Source organism: Bubalus kerabau, chromosome 5, assembly GCF_029407905.1.
Source record: "Bubalus kerabau isolate K-KA32 ecotype Philippines breed swamp buffalo chromosome 5, PCC_UOA_SB_1v2, whole genome shotgun sequence".
Lineage (NCBI taxonomy): Eukaryota > Metazoa > Chordata > Mammalia > Artiodactyla > Bovidae > Bubalus > Bubalus kerabau.
Genome location: NC_073628.1, coordinates 134363457 through 134381170, shown reverse-complemented (window position 1 = coordinate 134381170; position 17714 = coordinate 134363457). Strand labels below are relative to the sequence as shown.

Sequence of the window (17714 nt, the reverse complement as noted above, 5' to 3'; positions counted from 1 at the left end):
GAAACCAAATATTTAAGTGGTCAAATTTGCTTTGGATTACAGCATTATAAATTAGAAAGTCAGAGTTTTAGCTCATTCAGATTCTAATTCTAGTCTTGCTACTAAATAACAGCGCTACCCTAGCCAAATTGCTTAACCTCTAAATTCTAAGTATTACATATTTGAAATGACTCTGGAGTAGATCAAATTTCAAATTTCTCAGATCACATTCTTGATCTTAGAAGTCACTCTGAACACTTGTTAAAAATACATGTCCCAGGGACTTGCCGGGTGGTCCAGAGGTTAAGACTCCATGCTTCCACTACATGGACATGAGTTTGATCCCTGCTTGGGGACCCTGAATGCCTCAAGGTGCCTTGACCCCTCTTCTAAGGCCCCACGTTAGCAGCTCTACATGGAGGGCCAGGAAGTCTGTGTTCAAAGTCCCCCTGGACTGTGTTCCCCCAGGCTGGTCGCAACTGGCAAGTTTTCTACTACACACAGGTCAGCTCTGATCTCTAAGGCTCTTTACAGCTATGAAATTCATAGAATTTAAGATTTTATGACACGGATCAAATCCATCAGCCCAATCTGATGATATCAAACGCAGTACACATGCAACTTCATTTTGTTGCAGAGGAAAGTTCAAAAGCTACAAGTCCCATCTGGCTCCACTTGCTACAAGTCCCTCAACTTCCATGTCCTCCTACGTACCAGTACTTGTGTGGACAGATAACCTGAGAGATGACCTGACTCGGGTTAGGACGTGCTGTGGTTCCAGGGCGCACAAGTCGCCGACTGGAGCACCGACATCAGGTCTCGGAGCCTGCGCCTCCCGCCCAGCGACTGTGCACGCACTGCATCTGGGCTCTGCTCACGGATGTGGGGCAGGCACGCGCACGTCACGGTTCAGCCCTTCCGCCAACCTTACAGACTACAACTATGCCCTGAATAACGGCTAACACACATCCTAACTATTGAAAAACACACTTCCTGACAATACTTTTCCATTGACGTAAATATAGAAGAGCGTATTTCACAGGCTGCACTCTCACCATCTGTCTTTAAAGTCCACTCAGATGGAGAGAGATACTCCCCAACCGGTGCTCTCACTTTTGCTTTAAAAAAAAAGGCATTTCCTTCAACCCCCACCCAGCCCAAGCTGACCACCTCTGTTCAGCGAGCCCACCTCACACGCACAGTGGCGTTTCTGCGGCCGCCACATATTCCCCAAGAGGCTGCGAGGCGGCATGCAGAAATGAGGCTCCGACCGAGACAGTCTAGAGGTGGGAGTCTAGAGGTGGGAGGCGGGCGGGGGCCAGTGTAGCAGTGCAGTTACACGTACTAGTTTCCACTACACTTCTCAAAATGCAGGACCAGGAAGGGTGTTGATTCTTATTACTCTAAAACCAAAAAGAATGGTTTCTTAAGAAACAAAGTTTTTACTAGTACTCTTAAGAAATTTTCTCACACAGGTCTTAGAAAAATAGTAATAGCACAATATCATCAATCAAAACTTCACAGCAACTGGAAAACCTTAAATCAAGTTGTAAGAAAAACTGAAAGTATACAATGAAAACACAGATCAGTAGGTGCAACACAGCAAGGGGGAAATGATGTGGTCCAGCATGAGTGTCTGAGGCCCACAAACAGAAGCCAGACCCAGAGAAGCAGGGGCCATACCCTTTACATCACGTTCCTTAAACCTCAGCTCCTGGAAAGTGAAAGTGAAGTGAAAGTCGCTCAGTCCTGTCTGACTCTTTTTGACGCCATGGACTATACAGTCCATGGCACTCTCCAGGCCAGCATACTGGACTGGGTAGCCTTTCCCTTCTCCAGAGATCGAACCCAGGTCTCCCACATTGCAGGTGGATTCTTTACCAGCTGAGCCACAAGGGAATCCCAAGAATACTGGAGTGGGTAGCCTATCCCTCTCCAGTGGATCTTCCCGACCCAGGAACCAAACTGGGGTCTCCTGCAACGCAGGCGGATTCTTCACCAACTGAGCTATCAGGGAAGCCCTCAATTCCTGGAGTCAGATTTAACAGCAAGATCAATGCAGAGTGAAAGTAACCTGATGGGAATGCAAGAGCAGTCTACCAAACCTGCACCGCCACACACTCAAGCTGCACTAGGAAAAGTAATGAAGGAAGCGTGGTGAGTCTGCTCCACTCTTATTAGAGAGGACCTAGAACAGACAACCTCCTCTGAGAAGGAGCAGGTCCTGTGACGCGCACCGCCGGCACCTGAGAGAACTGGCACTGGGCAGACCCTGATGCAGACTCGGCACAGGGACACGCTCGTAGCCACCCCCTCGGCCTGAGCAGGAAGCAAAAGCAGTCAGAGCAGGAGTGTCCACCCAGTGCAGTGACTCCAGAGAGCGGACAGTGAGCTACTGCAGGGCCCCCTGAGCAGAGTTCTGCTCAGCCCTGGGGCCTGCAAGCTGCTCACGGGCGCCATGCAGGTGTGCAAACCTCGGACGGAACCGTGAGGTGAACCTGCCGCCGTCAACAGAAGGCCACAATCTCCCAGCTGACAAGAAACATTCTTAGTTTTCCTCAATGATTCTGCAGTTTAATAAATCTATTACTAAATTTATTAACTAAAGTTTTCTCGAGACGTTATTCTCCATTTCTTGAAAGTAATAAAAAGAGGTTGTTTTAAAGAAGGAAAACAGGCAGAAAGCAAAGGTAGGTCAATCAGCTCTTCTAGTGCTATATTTGGTAAACTAACTTTCCCTCATCTTTCTTCAGTCTCATAATTTCATATAGTCTTCTACATATACCTCTCTTCTCTCCTCCAAGGAAGACAACCAGTCTCATACGAGAGCCTGATCTAATCCAACGTGCGAATAAGTCACTGTTCCAATACCATTCTCGACGCCCAGGATTTTGTAAACGCGAGTTCAAGCCGTACCACAGACTGACGCAGGACACGCCGAACTCCAGCACTTGCGTGTCTCCGGAGCTGCGGGGAGGAAGGGCACGCCTGCTCGACCCAGGCCAGCACACAGCCCTGCACTGCGTGTTCTCCACAAGAATGCGTTCTTGGTTGCTAAATAAACTCAAATACTGAGCACACAGAAATCTACCAAGAGGTCATTCACGCATATAAACGAGCACTCACCACTCCCACCTCTTTCCCAAGAAGACAAGGATGCCCTTTACATCTCCTAAAGTCTCTGGGATGGAAAAAAGTAAGCTTTTAAAATGAAAAAAAAAAAAAAAAAAAAAATCACTTTAGTAGGAAATTATGTGATTGTTTCTCCCAAGTATTAGAATGGGACCAAACATTCCAAAATAGTTCATTACACTCTTCCTTAACCAGATCTCTTTGCTATACACCTGAAACACAACACTGTAAACCAATCATACTTCAATTCTTAAAAAACAAATCTTCAATTTGAAAATGAGGTTTATGAGGAAAAAGATAATTGTTAAACTCCAGGCAGAGATGGCAGTGCAACCGTAAAGCCTAGGTCCCTCTGCTGCGTAACACACGCCACGCTCAGAAGCACACATGTCAAACGCCATCGGCGTGGCCGCGAAGACTCACCATCTGGATGGGCTTCTTGTGCAAGTCTCGCTCTGTCACCAGCTTCTCTTGGTCGGTGACATAGAGGCCCTTCTGAGCTAGGGCCTGGATGACGGCGTCATGGCCCAACAGGGGCTTCGCAGCATCGCTCCTGAGGATGAGGCTCCCGGCGCGGCAGTACAGCTCGGCGGAGAGCAGCAGGCCAACCACGGGTGGCTTGATGTGCTCCTGGTCATACTGGTCCGTGTAGAATGGCTCTCGGAGCTCCTCTGGCACATTCTCTACATAGATTAAGGGGGAAACGTTCTTACAAGATTTGTATAAAAGAAACACAGTTTATTTAATAGCATCACTTATGTCGTAAAAGATTTCTTTTAGAAACAACAGTAACCCTTTAACTGAACAGATGATTTATTTGACCATGGCAGACAGTCTGGAATGAGAAAGAGAGAGAACCTTCCTTTACGGAAGATACTGTCCGAGTACATCACGAAAGCCACCGCCAAGCATCAAGGAGAAATGCCTCCTGAGCCCAGCAACTCGGGAGAAAGCACTCCCACGTGTGCACTCAGACACGCAGAACGAGGGCAAGATTCCCAAAAGCCCGTGCCAGTGAATCCCCTCCCATCCAAGCGGCCAACCAGGAAAGGCGGCTAACAGCCGTTTCAGGGACCCTAGGCCTCGACACCTGAGAGTGTAACATCGCCTGCCCACCGTCTGCTGTCCCCTTGCCTCCCACCGCTGGCCTCTCCCGCCCTGTCGGGGGCAGTTAGAGCTGAGGTTCAAGGACAACCACCCTCAAATGTCCCGAACGCCAGAAAACCCTGTTGCTACACTACCCCCATGACCACCTCCGTCCGACCCCACTGAAGCCCTCCTGGGTGCCTGACCGATCTGCCCCAGGGAGACAGACGGGCAGCTGAGCAACGGGACCTGTCTCTGAGTGTCTCTCTGGAGGGCAGGCCACTCCCCGGGAAGAAGGCCCGGCGAAAACGAGCGTCGACCCCCGCCCCGAGGAAAGGCGGGCATCTGAGCAGCAGGCTCACATGGAGCCGCAGCCACAGGACGTGGGCAGCCACCAGCCAGGCCTCGTCTACCTTCTCTGGAGAGTCAGGGTTCACGGCCACCCACTGCCGACTTCAGGAGCTTCCTGAAGAGGCAGCTTTAGTGTAAGCTCAGGAATGTCACAGCATGAACAGAAGTCCAAAGAGCGTATTCACAAGTATTAATATACTCTGTAGCAATTTTTTACCTTAAAGCTTTTGAAAAGTCCAATCATTTAGAAAAATATTTTCATCAAATAACAGTATTATAATTACTGCACATTTATTTTACATACCAGTATGGGTTCTGGGGAATTTAAGGATTTAGAAATAATCTCTACACCCAAGGACCTAATAATTTACAAATAGTCTAGACAGATCAAGTTTATCAATTCAGAAACTGGAGACAACAGTAAGCAACAAACAACCCAGCACAAAATGAGAGAGACCAAGTGTGTGCTTCAAGTTCAAAGCAGTAAGCACCACGACAGGCTTAGCCACCTGCATCCAGAAAAACAGGAGGGGAAGAGCAAGCAGAAACTGCAATCACAGGGTAAAGAGGGTCTCTAAACAGGAGGGGGAAGAGGAAGACAGAAGACCGAACAACTCGGCAGAGAAAGGGTTCCAGTAGGAGGACAGAAATGGTACAGACCTAACTGAAGCAGAAGATATTAAGAAGAGGTGGCAAGAATACACAGGAACTGTACAAAAAAGATCTTCATGACCCAGATAATCCTGATGGTGTGATCACTCACCTAGAGCTAGACATCCTGGAATGTGAAGTCAAGTGGGCCTTAGGAAGCATCATTACAAACAAAGCTAGTGGAGGTGATGGAATTCCAGTTGAACTATTCCAAATCCTGAAAGATGATGCTGTGAAAGTGCTGCACTCAATATGCCAACAAATCTGGAAAACTCAGCAGTGGCCATAGGACTGGAAAAGGTCAGTTTTCATTCCAATCCCAAAGAAAGGCAATGTTAAAGAATGCTCAAACTACCACACAATTGCACTCATCTCACACGCTAGTAATGTAATGCTCAAAATTCTCCAAGCCAGGCTTCAACAGTATGTGAACCATGAACTTCCAGATGTTCAAGCTGGTTTTAGAAAAGGCAGAAGAACCAGAGATCAAATTGCCAACATCTGCTGGATCATCAAAAAAGCAAGAGAGTTCCAGAAAAACATCTTTTTCTGCTTTAATGACTATTGCAAAGCCTCTGTGTGGATCTTAACAAACTGAGGAGAATTCTGAAAGAGATGGGAATACCAGACCACCTGACCTGCCTCCTGAGAAATCTGTATGCAGGTCAGAAAGCAACAGTTAGAACTGGACATAGAACAACAGACTGGTTCCAAACAGGAAAAGGAGCACGTCAAGGCTGTATATTGTCACCCTACTTATTTAACTTATATGCAGAGTACATCATGAGAAATGCTGGGCTGGAAGAAGCACAAGCTGGAATCAAGATTGCCGGGAGAAATATCAATAACCTCAGATATGCAGATGACACCACCCTTATGGCAGAAAGTGAAGAGGAACTCAAAAGCCTCTTGATGAAAGTCAAAGAGGAGAGTGAAAAAGTTGGCTTAAAACTCAACATTCAGAAAACTAAGATTGTGGCATCCAGTCCCATCACTTCATGGCAAATAGATGGAGAAACAGTGGAAACAGTGACAGACTTTATTTCTGGGGGCTCCAAAATCACTGCAGATGGTGACTGCAGCCATGAATTAAAAGATGCTTGCTCCTTAGAAGAAAAGTTATGATCAACCTAGCTGCTGCTGTTGCTAAGTCACTTCTGTCGTGTCCAACCCTGTGAGACCCCATAGACGGCAGCCTACCAGGCTCCCCCGTCCCTGGGATTCTTCAGGCAAGAACACTGGAGTGGGTTGCTATTTCCTTCTCCAATGCATATTAAAAAGCAGAGACATTACTTTGCCAACAAAGGTCCATCTAGTCAAAGCTATGGTTTTTCCAGTAGTCATATATGGATGTGAGAGTTGGACTATAAAGAAAGCTGAGTGCCAAAGAATTGATGCTTTTGAACTGTGGTGTTGGAGAAGACTCTTGAGAGTCCCTTGGACTGCAAGGAGATCCAATCAGTCCATCCTGAAGGAAATCAGCCTTGAATATTCATTGGAAGGGCTGATGCTGAAGCTGAAACTCCAATATTTTGGCCACCTGATGCGAAGAGCTGACTCACTGGAAAAGACCCTGATGCTGGGAAAAACTGAAGGTGGGAGGAGAAGGGGATGACAGAGGAGGAGATGGCTGGATGGCATCATTGACTCAGTGAACGTGAGTTTGGGTAAACTCCGGGAGTTGGTGACGGACAGGGAGGCCTGGTGTGCTGCAGTCTATGGGGTCACAAAGAGCCAGATACGACTGAGCTACTGAACTGAACAAGGAACTGCAAACAGTTTTATAGGAGGAAAGTGACCCATTATGACTGATGTCTGGGGACAGTTAATCTAGTATTCAATACTGATGGTGATAAAAATCAGAGACAGAAGTCTGCAGACACTAAGAAATGACACGGGAAGGAGGCAGGGCAGCAACGCCAACAGGAAGGGAAGGACAGGGACAAAGCCTGAGGGCCCAGGCACAGAGCAGAGAGAAGGGGCCAGACGGCACCCAGAGGTGATCAAGGCAAGAGGCACATCACTAACAGAGGAAGGGAAACCAGAGGTAGCATCTGCTCCAGAAGCAGGACCGTGACCTTAGCTCCAGACACGCTGAGTTTGGAACAACAGCAAAAATACCCAAGTGGAAATATGGGAAAGGCAAGTGGGGATACTGGACTGTGGAAAGAGGTCAAGAGTAGCTAGACCAATTTGGGATTTTGGAGACATCTAAAAATATCATCCTCATTTAATAATTGAAAACTCTCCCCTTCCTTCAGAGCTGCATTAACCAGCTGTGAGCCAGCCTTAAACCTGACAGACTCTGCAGGGTGATGGTAAGCTCTGTCATAAACTACAGAATGCAGGGTCAGTGTTCATTTAAATTCCTGTATCCCAGGAACTAAACGGAAGCTACTAGTAGAACAAATTTAAAAGTGAAATCATTTGATTTTAAGATTATTATAAAATGTATACATGATAGATTTTTTTCTACAACAATGAAAACTGACCATTACAGGTGACTTGCTACCTAAACACCAGTTGTGCAAACTGACTGCTTACCATCAGTTTACAAACTTCACCACACTGTACATCCAATTACATTTACATACTGCATTCACATTCTTCCCCACCCATGAGCTTTATTACAACTTGGTGAAACTGTCAAACCAGACAATATACAGATAAATATTAGGACTGTGTTAATAACAACAGAATGGGAAAGATTAGAGATCTCTTCAAGAAAATTAGAGATACCAAGGGAACATTTCATGCAAAAATGGGCTTGATAAAAGACAGAAATGGTAGGGACCTAACAGAAGCAGAAGATATTAAGAAGACGTGGCAAGAATACACAGAAGAACTGTACAAAAAAGATCTTCATGACCAAGATAATCACGATGATGTGATCACTCAACTAGAGCAGACATCCTGGAATGTGAAGTCAAGTAGGCCTTAGAAAGCATCACTACGAACAAAGCTAGTGGAGGTGATGGAATTCCAGTTGAGCTATTTCAAATCCTGAAAGATTATGCTGTGAAAGTGCTACACTCGATATGCCAGCAAATTTGGAAAACTCAGCAGTGGCCACGGGACTGGAAAAGGTCAGTTTTCATTCCAATCCCAAAGAAAGGCAATGCTAAAGAATGCTCAAACTACCACACAATAGCACTCATCTCACATACTAGTAAAGTAATGCTCAAAATTCTCCAAGCTAGGCTTCAGTAATACGTGAACCGTGAACTTCCAGATGTTCAAGCTGGTTTTAGAAAAGGCAGAAGAACCAGAAATCAAATTGCCAACATCCGCTGGATCATCAAAAAAGCAAGAGAGTTCCAGAAAAACATCTATTTTTGATTTATTGACTATGCCAAAGCCTTTGACTGTGTGGATCACAATAAACTGTGGAAAATTCTGAAAGAGATGGGAATACCAGACCACCTGACCTGCCTCTTGAGAAACCTATATGCAGGTCAGGAAGCACCAGTTAGAACTGGACATGGAACAACAGACTGGTTCCAAATAGGAAAAGGAGCACGTCAAGGCTGTATATTGTCACCCTGTTTATTTAACTTCTATGCAGAGTACATCATGAGAAATGCTGGGCTGGAAGAAGCACAAGCTGGAATCAAGATTGCCGGGAGAAATATCAATAACCTCAGATACGCAGATGATACCACCCTTACGGCAGAAAGTGAAGAGGAACTGAAAAGCCTCTTGATGAAAGTGAAAGAGGAGAGTGAAAAAGTTGGTTTAAATCTCAACATTCAGAAAACGAAGATCATGGCATCTGGTCCCATCACTTCATGGGAAATAGATGGGGAAACAGTGTCAGACTTTATTTTTTTGGGCTCCAAAATCACTGCAGATGGTGACTGCAGCCATGAAATTAAAAGACGCTTCCTCCTTGGAAGGAAAGTTATGACCAACCTAGATAGCATATTCAAAAGCAGAGACATTACTTTGCCAACAAAGGTCCATGTAGTCAAGGCTATGGTTTTTCCAGGAGTCATGTGTGGATGTGAGAGTTGGACTGTGAAGAAGGCTGAGCACCGAAAAATTGATGCTTTTGAACTGTGGTGTTGGAGAAGACTCTTGAGAGTCCCTTGGGCTGCAAGAAGATCCAACCAGTCCATTCTGAAGGAGATCAGTCCTGGGATTTCTTTGGAAGGAATGATGCTAAAGCTGAAACTCTAGTACTTTGGCCACCTCATGAGAAGAGTTGACTCGCTGGGAGGGATTGGGGGCAAGAGGAGAAGGGGATGACAGAGGATGAGATGGCTGGATGGCATCACTGACTGGATGGACGTGAGTCTGAGTGAACTCCGGGAGTTCGTGATGGACAAGGAGGCCTGATGTGCTGCAATTCATGGGGTCGCAAAGAGTCGGACACGACTGAGCGACCGAGCTGAGCTGAGCTGAACCTCAATCAGGGCTGTTACATGCAAGCACTGTCATCAGCATGCATGCTGTCTTTCAATACGAACATCCTCGTCCCTGTTTTACACATAAGGAACTCAAGAAAGGCATTGTGCCACAGGCACACAGCTGATAATGCAGAGTCTTAACTCTAAACTGTGTAGCTACACAGATTCAAAAATAACGACGGTCTGCCAGGATCACCAAACTGGAAGGTAGAAGAGGACAGCTTAGGGGTTATTTTCATTGTGCTATGATGTACCCACAAGTCTAAGTTATGAAAGTGTAAGTTTCAAAAAATTTCAAGGCAAGGAAAAGGGAAAGGACCAATAGGAAGTCTCAGAATGTTTTAAGAATATGACAAAAACAGATCATTCCATCCCTAAAGAATGTAAAACTGCATACCGAGTATTGTAAAGTAGGTCACCTTTAAGAACAAGACTTCAAGAACTGCGTATGCTGAAAAGACAAGGTCAAAAATGTCTATCATTTTGCAGACAGTACAAAACTGTCATTCTTTAAAACAACAGTTTGGAGTTTGTATCACATTTTAAAACAAATGAACTGAAACTGCATATTAGAAAATAAATAGGCAAAATCAAAATTAAGAAGTTTCACCCTCCCCCTCATCTCCAGAGTACAAGAAGATAAGAAATTAATACTTGAGAAAACTGAAACTCCACTCCCAGAATTGCAAAGGGGAAGAGACAAATTTTTCTTGAGTACCAGAACTTAAGCGAGAACCTACCACGCTCATGTTACTATAAATAAATCCTGGCTAGAGCAGGGCTTTGAAACTCACAACCACCTAAGAGGCCTGGGCACCGGCAGAGAGCACAGCCGTGGTCCTGCTCAGGGCCCTTCCCCGCAGAGCTGAGTCAGCACTAGTAACCGCCGCACCCACACCCAGCAAGCGACTTGGAGCTCCCTAAACAGTGGCTGCCCGGGTGGCATGCTGCTGCTGCTGCTGCTGCTGCGTCGCTTCAGTCGTGTCCGACTCTGTGCGACCCCAGAGACGGCAGCCCACCAGGCCCCACCGTCCCTGGGATTCTCCAGGCAGGAGGACTGGAGTGGGGTGCCACTGCCTTCTCCCTAGGGGAGTACATTTCAGAAATGTCACTACTTAGCCAGGGGAATGCTGCCTTAATTTCCAAATCTAAAAACTGTGTCTAAGACAATTACTAAGACAGAATTTGTGAGTATCAAAAACTCCAAGTGAAAGTAAACCCTAGACCCTGAACTCTAAATTAACCAAAAGACACAAAAATGATCAGTAATATTAAAAAAAAAAATTCCTAGTACCAGTAATCAAAGATTAAGTTACAAAGAGTCTGCCTATCAAAATGACGAATTGTTGCTAAACCCACTGTTGACAAGGAGGGACTCACCCAGGCCCAGGTCTCTTATTCCCACGACTCACACCGCAGCAGCTCAGTGCCCCATGCACGTGGAGCATGCAATGGACATCTGATCGTTCAAAACGTTACTTTGTAAAATTTTAGTCATTGGCCTTGTTCTAAAGATATGCACAGATTTCAAATTTCCCCTCAAGTCCCAGATTCTGCACTAGCAATCCCAATTTACTCCTTCTATCTGCTTTGAAAGCCCTGAGAATTCCCTCTAGGCCACCTGACTTCTGCAGCGGCATTCCCTCTTAAAACCTGAGTCGTTTTCAGTTAGCCTAATTCACCAGCAGCAGGAGGCAGCATGGCAGAGTGGGGAAGGCTGGTGCTCTGGAGCCCTGTCTTACTTGATGGGGGCCCGAGTGCGGTCATCCCCTCCCTGAGTTGAGGCCACCTCCCGCTGCCCACATGTCAGGTATCTGCCTCCCTGGCTCTGGACCTCAACCTCTGCCCCTCCGGGCCGGCCAGCAGGCCACAGACACTGAGTCTCTGGGCTCCATGCCACCCAGTTGGCCCTCATCCTCCCACGGGAGCTGTGAGCCGTCATCCCCAGACCCCCCTTCCCATCGGTCAACCTGTTCTCATGACTGCTGTCCCATGATATCCGGGTCTGCTATTCCCTCCACGCCGCAGCCTCTAGGAGAGTGGGCCCTTCCCCATCCTTGGCATCAGCACCCAGAAGGGCGCCTGGAGCACAGCACGGGCAGGGGGCTCCCCGTCCCTCCACACAGCACCCCAGGTGTGAAGTCCCCACCCACCCCTCCCACTGCCCTGAGAGACACAAGAGCCTCTTCCAAGCTGCAGATCCTCACCAGCCTCTAGGACGCAGGGAACCTCAACCCTAAGACCAGAGCCAGGTTCCTGGGCGACAGGGGAAGTAACGCACATGGCAAGGGGAATGTGAGGGCGAGCTCCGTGGAGCTGGCCTCGGATGGGAAGTGTCAGCATGAGCACACGCGTGACATGCACCTGTGACGGCGACAGAGCGCCCGAGCCGCGGGTCACGCCTGCGGAACCCCAGCGGCAGCAAGAGCACGCCTTCATCCTGGTCTCTAAGACTCTCCCACGAAAGTAACCAGGACTCCTCAAGAAATGGCTGCTTCCTCCCGAGCTGGAACAGCAAAGTACACGCTCAGCTAAGAATGCGTGCGCGCGCATGCCAAGAAGTATCAGAGCCAACAAATGAGGGGACTGTGTCAGCTCGCAGGACTCCGCTGGAAGGAGATTCCAATCAGCCAAACCTAAGACAATCTGAACATCAAATAAATAATGACAACAAACGACTATAACCCACTTGAATAAACAAGAATGTCCATCCTGATGTAAGCAAATAAATGAATAAGTGCGTGAAAGAAAAAGAAGGGAAAACTCTTCCTTGTAGCAGAATACCAACTAAAAATGGGATACAGTAAATAGGGTAATAACTGACTCAAGCAAGAATCACTGTGGGTGCTAAGTCAGTGGGCCAAAGTTTGATGAAGAGGATGTTTCAAATTATCTCCCCGCAAATTGCTTCTTAATTAAAAAAGGAAAACAATAATTTAACAGTGGAGAAAAGTAGCAGATACCACCTGAAGCAAGAGATCAAAGTCTGGAGTTGCCTGGTGGCACAGTGGATAAGAACCTACTTGCCAATGCAGGGGACACGGGTTCAATCCCTGGTCTGGGAAGATTCCACACGCTGAGGAGGAACCACTAAGCCCTGCACCACAACTCCTGAAGCCTGCACGCTCCAGGGCCCTCGAGACACATCCACTGACCCCACGTACTACAGCTACTGAAGCTCGTGCAGCGAGAGCCCGTGCTCCTCAACGAGAGAAGCACTGTGACTAGAGCGCCCACAGGCAGCAACAAAGACCCAGCGCGATCAAAAAGAAACAATTTTTTTTTTAAGAGAGAGATTAAAGTCCACCTCGCCAACCACATGCACACCGCGTGCCTCTGACACGACCACTGGAAACACAGCGCCCTTCTGCGGTCACCCTGCCCGATCTGCTTGACTTGACTCTATCATGAAGACACGCTGACAGACCCAAATCGAAGGCCCTTCTGTAAAATAAGTGGCCTTCAGTTTTTCTAAGATAAAAACCCATTTTAATAAAGGAAACAAACGGGCACTGCAGGCTCAGACAGACCGGGGGTGCTGAGAGCTGGGACTTCCCACGTCTCCCCCGCCCCCAGCCGTCTTATCCTGGGAGCACAGAGGGTGGGGGACCAGAGTGCGGGGCTGCCCGGCGGTTTCCCTCAGGTGCCTCCTGGGTGTCCTGGCCCAGGACCCCAGGAAGGTAGGGCAGGTGCCAGGCAGGGGGCACCAAGGTGCACCTGCCACCAGAGAGACAGGGAAGAGAGAAGGGGCAGTGGAGGGGGTGCGGGTAAGGAGGGAGGGGAAAGAGAGGAGATGTCAGAGGACAAGAGGGAAGAAAGCCAAAGACAACGGGCTGGCAGCAGGTGCTGGGAGGGGTGCAGGGAAGCGTCTCAGCTCCAGGTCTCCATCGCCTCTTGTCCGGGGCAGGGTTCTGTGCACTGGTCCTTCTTACTGCCTGGGGCTCCCACTGGGACACTGCCAGCAGCCAGACCCCGTCACGAGGGGCAGAGGACCAGGGGGCGGGGGGCGGCCCTGAGGGGACCAGCCTCCTCGTGCAAAGATACCGCACCCAAGGCAGGGACCTGACGCCCAGCCCTGCACGCTGCAGGGTGTGCAGGCTTCACCACGCCAGCATCGTGATGACAAGGACAGACTGACAAGCCATCCAGGTTACAGAGCTGACAGAGACAAGCCAATTAAACGCGATGCATGATCCCGGGTGGCTCCGGGAAGAGAAAAAAGTGGCAACAAAGGACACTAAGACAATGGCAAAGTTGAACGCGGGATTAGATGATATAATGGCGAGCTAAATTTCCCAATTCTTAAAATTTTCAGATTATCTGAGACTTACTGTTCATCTTAGGAGACAGCCTGAAGCATTTAGGGGTAGAGGATACAGTGTCTCTAATTCATTAGACGCTTACTCCTTGGAAGGAAAGTTATGACCAACCTAGATAGCATATTCAAAAGCAGAGACATTACTTTGCCAACAAAGGTTCGTCTAGTCAAGGCTATGGTTTTTCCTGTGGTCATGTATGGATGGGAGAGTTGGACTGTGAAGAAGGCTGAGCACCAAAGAGTTGATGCTTTTGAACTGTGGTGTTGGAGAAGACTCTTGAGAGTCCCTTGGACTGCAAGGACATCCAACGAGTCCATTCTGAAGGAGATCAGCCCTGGGATTTCTTTGGAAGGAATGATGCTAAAGCTGAAACTCCAGTCCTTTGGCCACCTCATGCGAAGAGTTGACTCATTGGAAAAGACTCTGATGCTGGGAGGGATTGGGGGCAGGAGGAGAAGAGGACGACAGAGGATGAGATGGCTGGATGGCATCACTGACTCGATGGACGTGAGTCTCAGTGAACTCCAGGAGTTGGTGATGGACAGGGAGGCCTGGCGTGCTATGATTCATGGGGTCGCAAAGAGTTGGACACGACTGAGTGACTGATCTGATCTGATGTATATATACATACATACACGTGTACTTGTGTCAGGGAAAGGGAAAGAATCATAGAACAAATGGGACAGAATGTCAACAACGGGTAACTCTGGGTGACGGGTATTGGGGAACTCCTACTATTTCTAGACATTTGACATGATGCTGAGAAAAGTCATGAAACCTCCAAACGCCCCAAATCAGCCTTCTCCCAGTGTTCCTCACATCACAGACCCACAGCACCTTCCAAGTGCACAAGCCTGGGGCCTGGGCATCATCACTGCCGCCTCCCAGTCCCTCAAGCCCCAGATCAGACCCACCACCACGCCCAACCCAAAGCCCTCCCTTCTCACAGTCTCAACGCACACCTCCCAGTCCCGCTCGCAGGACTCTGCATCTGACCTACAACACAGCTGTAGTCACAGTTCGAAAGCGTCCATTTTTCGGTCCTCAGCATCAGTTCTCTCCGACATTTGTCTCTGCAATGTTCACTCTTGCCCCGATCCAAGCCATTCTCTACTGTAGCCAGAGTCTGCTTCTTTCCTGTGGGCAAACTTGATCAGGTGACACACCACACCAAGCCTTAGGGCTTTCGATGATGTTCAACTTCTTCAAGGACTCAGCACCTTCCTCTGACCCCCAGGAAAGTGGCCCAGGCTTGCCTGCATCCCTGGATCGTGCAGAGCCTCTGCTGGCCACGCAGCCTCGGGACCACGCTCCTGTCCCCTCACAGCCTCTGACACCCCGGTCACCACAGCTCAAAGTGCTCTTTCTCCCTACTCTTCACTCCCTTCCAGATTCTCAGGGGCCACTGACCCATCACTTTGGTCCAATTTCCCCTCAGTAAGCAGCAAGAACAGAGCAGTTTTCCTGCCTCTCCTTTACCTTAGAAAATGCACTTTTACTTTAAAGACTATTCGGTTCTACTAAAAAAAATGCATAGGTTTGTAAGATACATGCGAAAACTTTAAAGATATTTGAAGTATAGGTAACTACTAGGAAATAAAAAGTCTGTTAGCCATAGACAGAACTCAAGGAATGTATCGCATAAAGGTAAGTGGTGAGCAGCAATGTACACAGAAAGGCAATGCTGTTGTTCAGTTGCTCAATCGTGTCCGATGCTTTCCGACCCTGTGGACTACAGCACACTAGGCTTCCCTGTCCTTCACTGCCTCCCTGAGTTTGCTCAAACTCATGCCCATCATGTCAGTGATGCCATCCAACCATCTCATCCCTCTGCCGCCCTCTTCTGCCTTCACTTTTTCCCAGCATGAGGGTCTTTTCCAATGAGTCAGGTCTTCGCATCAGGTGGCCAGAGTATTTCAGCTTAAGCTTTAGCATCAGTCCTTCCAATGAATATTCAGGACTGATTTCCTTTAGGATTGACTGGTTTGATCTCCTTACTGTCGAAGGGACTGTCAAGAGTCTTCTCCAACACCACAGTTCAAAAGCATCAATTGTTCAGTGCTCAGCCTTCTTTATGGTCCAACTCTCACATCCGTACATGACTACTGCAAAAATTATAGCTTTGAAGTATATGGATTTTGGTCAGCAAAGTGATGTCTCTGCTTTTTAATATGCTGTCTAGGTTTGTCGTAGCTTCCCTTCCAAGCAGCAAGTGTCTTTTTTAATTTCATAGCTGCAGTCACCATCCACAGTGATTTTGAAGTCCAAGAAAATAAAGTCTGTCACTGTTTCCACTTTTTCCTCTTCTATTTGCCATGAAGTGATGGGACCATATGCCACGATCTTAGTTTTTTAAATGTTGAGTTTTAAGCCAGCTTTCTCACTTTCCTCTTTCACCCTCATCAAGAGGGTCTTTAGTTCCTCTTCACTTTTTGCCATTAAGGTAGTATCATCTGTATATCTGACATTTTTGATATTTCTCCCAGAAATCTTGATTTCAGCTCATGATTCATCCAGCGGGGCATTTTGCATGATGTATTCTGCATATAAGTTAAATAAGCAGGGTGACAATATACAGCCTTGACGTACTCCTTTCCCAATTTGGAACCAGTCAGTTGTTCCATGTCTGGTTCTAACTGTTGCTTCTTGAGCCACATACAGGTTTCTCAGGAGGCAGGTAAGGTGGTCTAGCATTCCCAACTCTTTAAGAATTTTCAATGAAGCAGATTTTTCCTGGAACTCCCTTGCTTTCTCCGTGATCCAACGGATGTTGCCAATTTGATTTCTGGTTCCTCTGTCTCTTCTAAACCCAGCTTGTCCATTTCGAAGTCCTTGGCGTGGGCGCTGCTGAAGCCTAGTGTGAGGGATTCTGAGTGCGCTAGCATGTGAAATGCGTGCAACCGTACCATCGTGTGAACGCTCTTTGGCCTCGCCCTTCTTCGGGCCTAAAATGAAAACTGACCTTCTCCGGTCCTGTGGCCACTGATGAGTTTTCCAAATTTGCTGGCATACTCAGTGCAGTACTTTAACAGCATCGCCTTTTAGGATTTTAAATAGCTCAGCTGGAATTCTATAAATATTTATGATAATTAAATATGCATGAGACTAAACAAACAACAGGCAACGAACACTACATATACATGAACACTTCACAGTCTGAATGCTTAACAAGCCACCCATTGGTGATACTCACTCTGGCCTATGCATCCTCTGCCCTAGGAGCATGAGACCCACTCTGATTCAGCAGGCTTCCCGACGTGCCTGACGCGTGGGGAAGCTGTGGCAGGCATGCTGTCCCTTGCCTCCCTGATGGAGCGAGCATGTGGCCTGCGTCACTGTGGGCCTCCGTGTTCCAACCTCGGCTCCGACTGGTGTGACCACACCATCTGTAGGTGAGGCTGCTGTAGCAGAAAGTGGTGGACGAAGCTCAGGACGGAGCGCAGGGGCCCACTTTGTCCTACATGTGTCAACCCACCCCACCTCTGCCCTCGCTTCTGTCGACTGATTTAACAAGCCATGTGACATAAGCACTCTGATCTGGTTTGTGAGCTTTTCTGCTCCATGACCTTTGGGGTGGGTGCCTGGCAGTGCACTTGGAGGCTAGGGTTCATCAAGGACATTTCCCCCAGGGTACCCAGACACTTAATTCAGGGAAGAATATTCCAAGTAACAAATGAAGAAGTCATGGCAGAAAGAGAAATAACGAGACATTAAGTGCCTCCTGGTGGAAGTACAAAAATCTATGAAGCATGCAAAAGAAAAAAATCAAACATGAATCCATTTAATT

General features: G+C 47.7%; 1 protein-coding gene across 2 annotated transcripts in view; it reads right to left on the bottom strand.

The window, feature by feature from the left end:
* The window catches only part of CAMSAP2 (calmodulin regulated spectrin associated protein family member 2), a 97826-nt gene that overhangs the window by 71903 nt on the left and 8209 nt on the right, over nt 1-17714 (bottom strand). For both annotated transcript variants that reach the window (XM_055583179.1, XM_055583178.1), the window contains exon 2: nt 3535-3794. In XM_055583179.1, coding sequence (XP_055439154.1) covers nt 3535-3794 — 260 coding nt within the window. The remainder of the gene's footprint in view (nt 1-3534; nt 3795-17714) is intronic.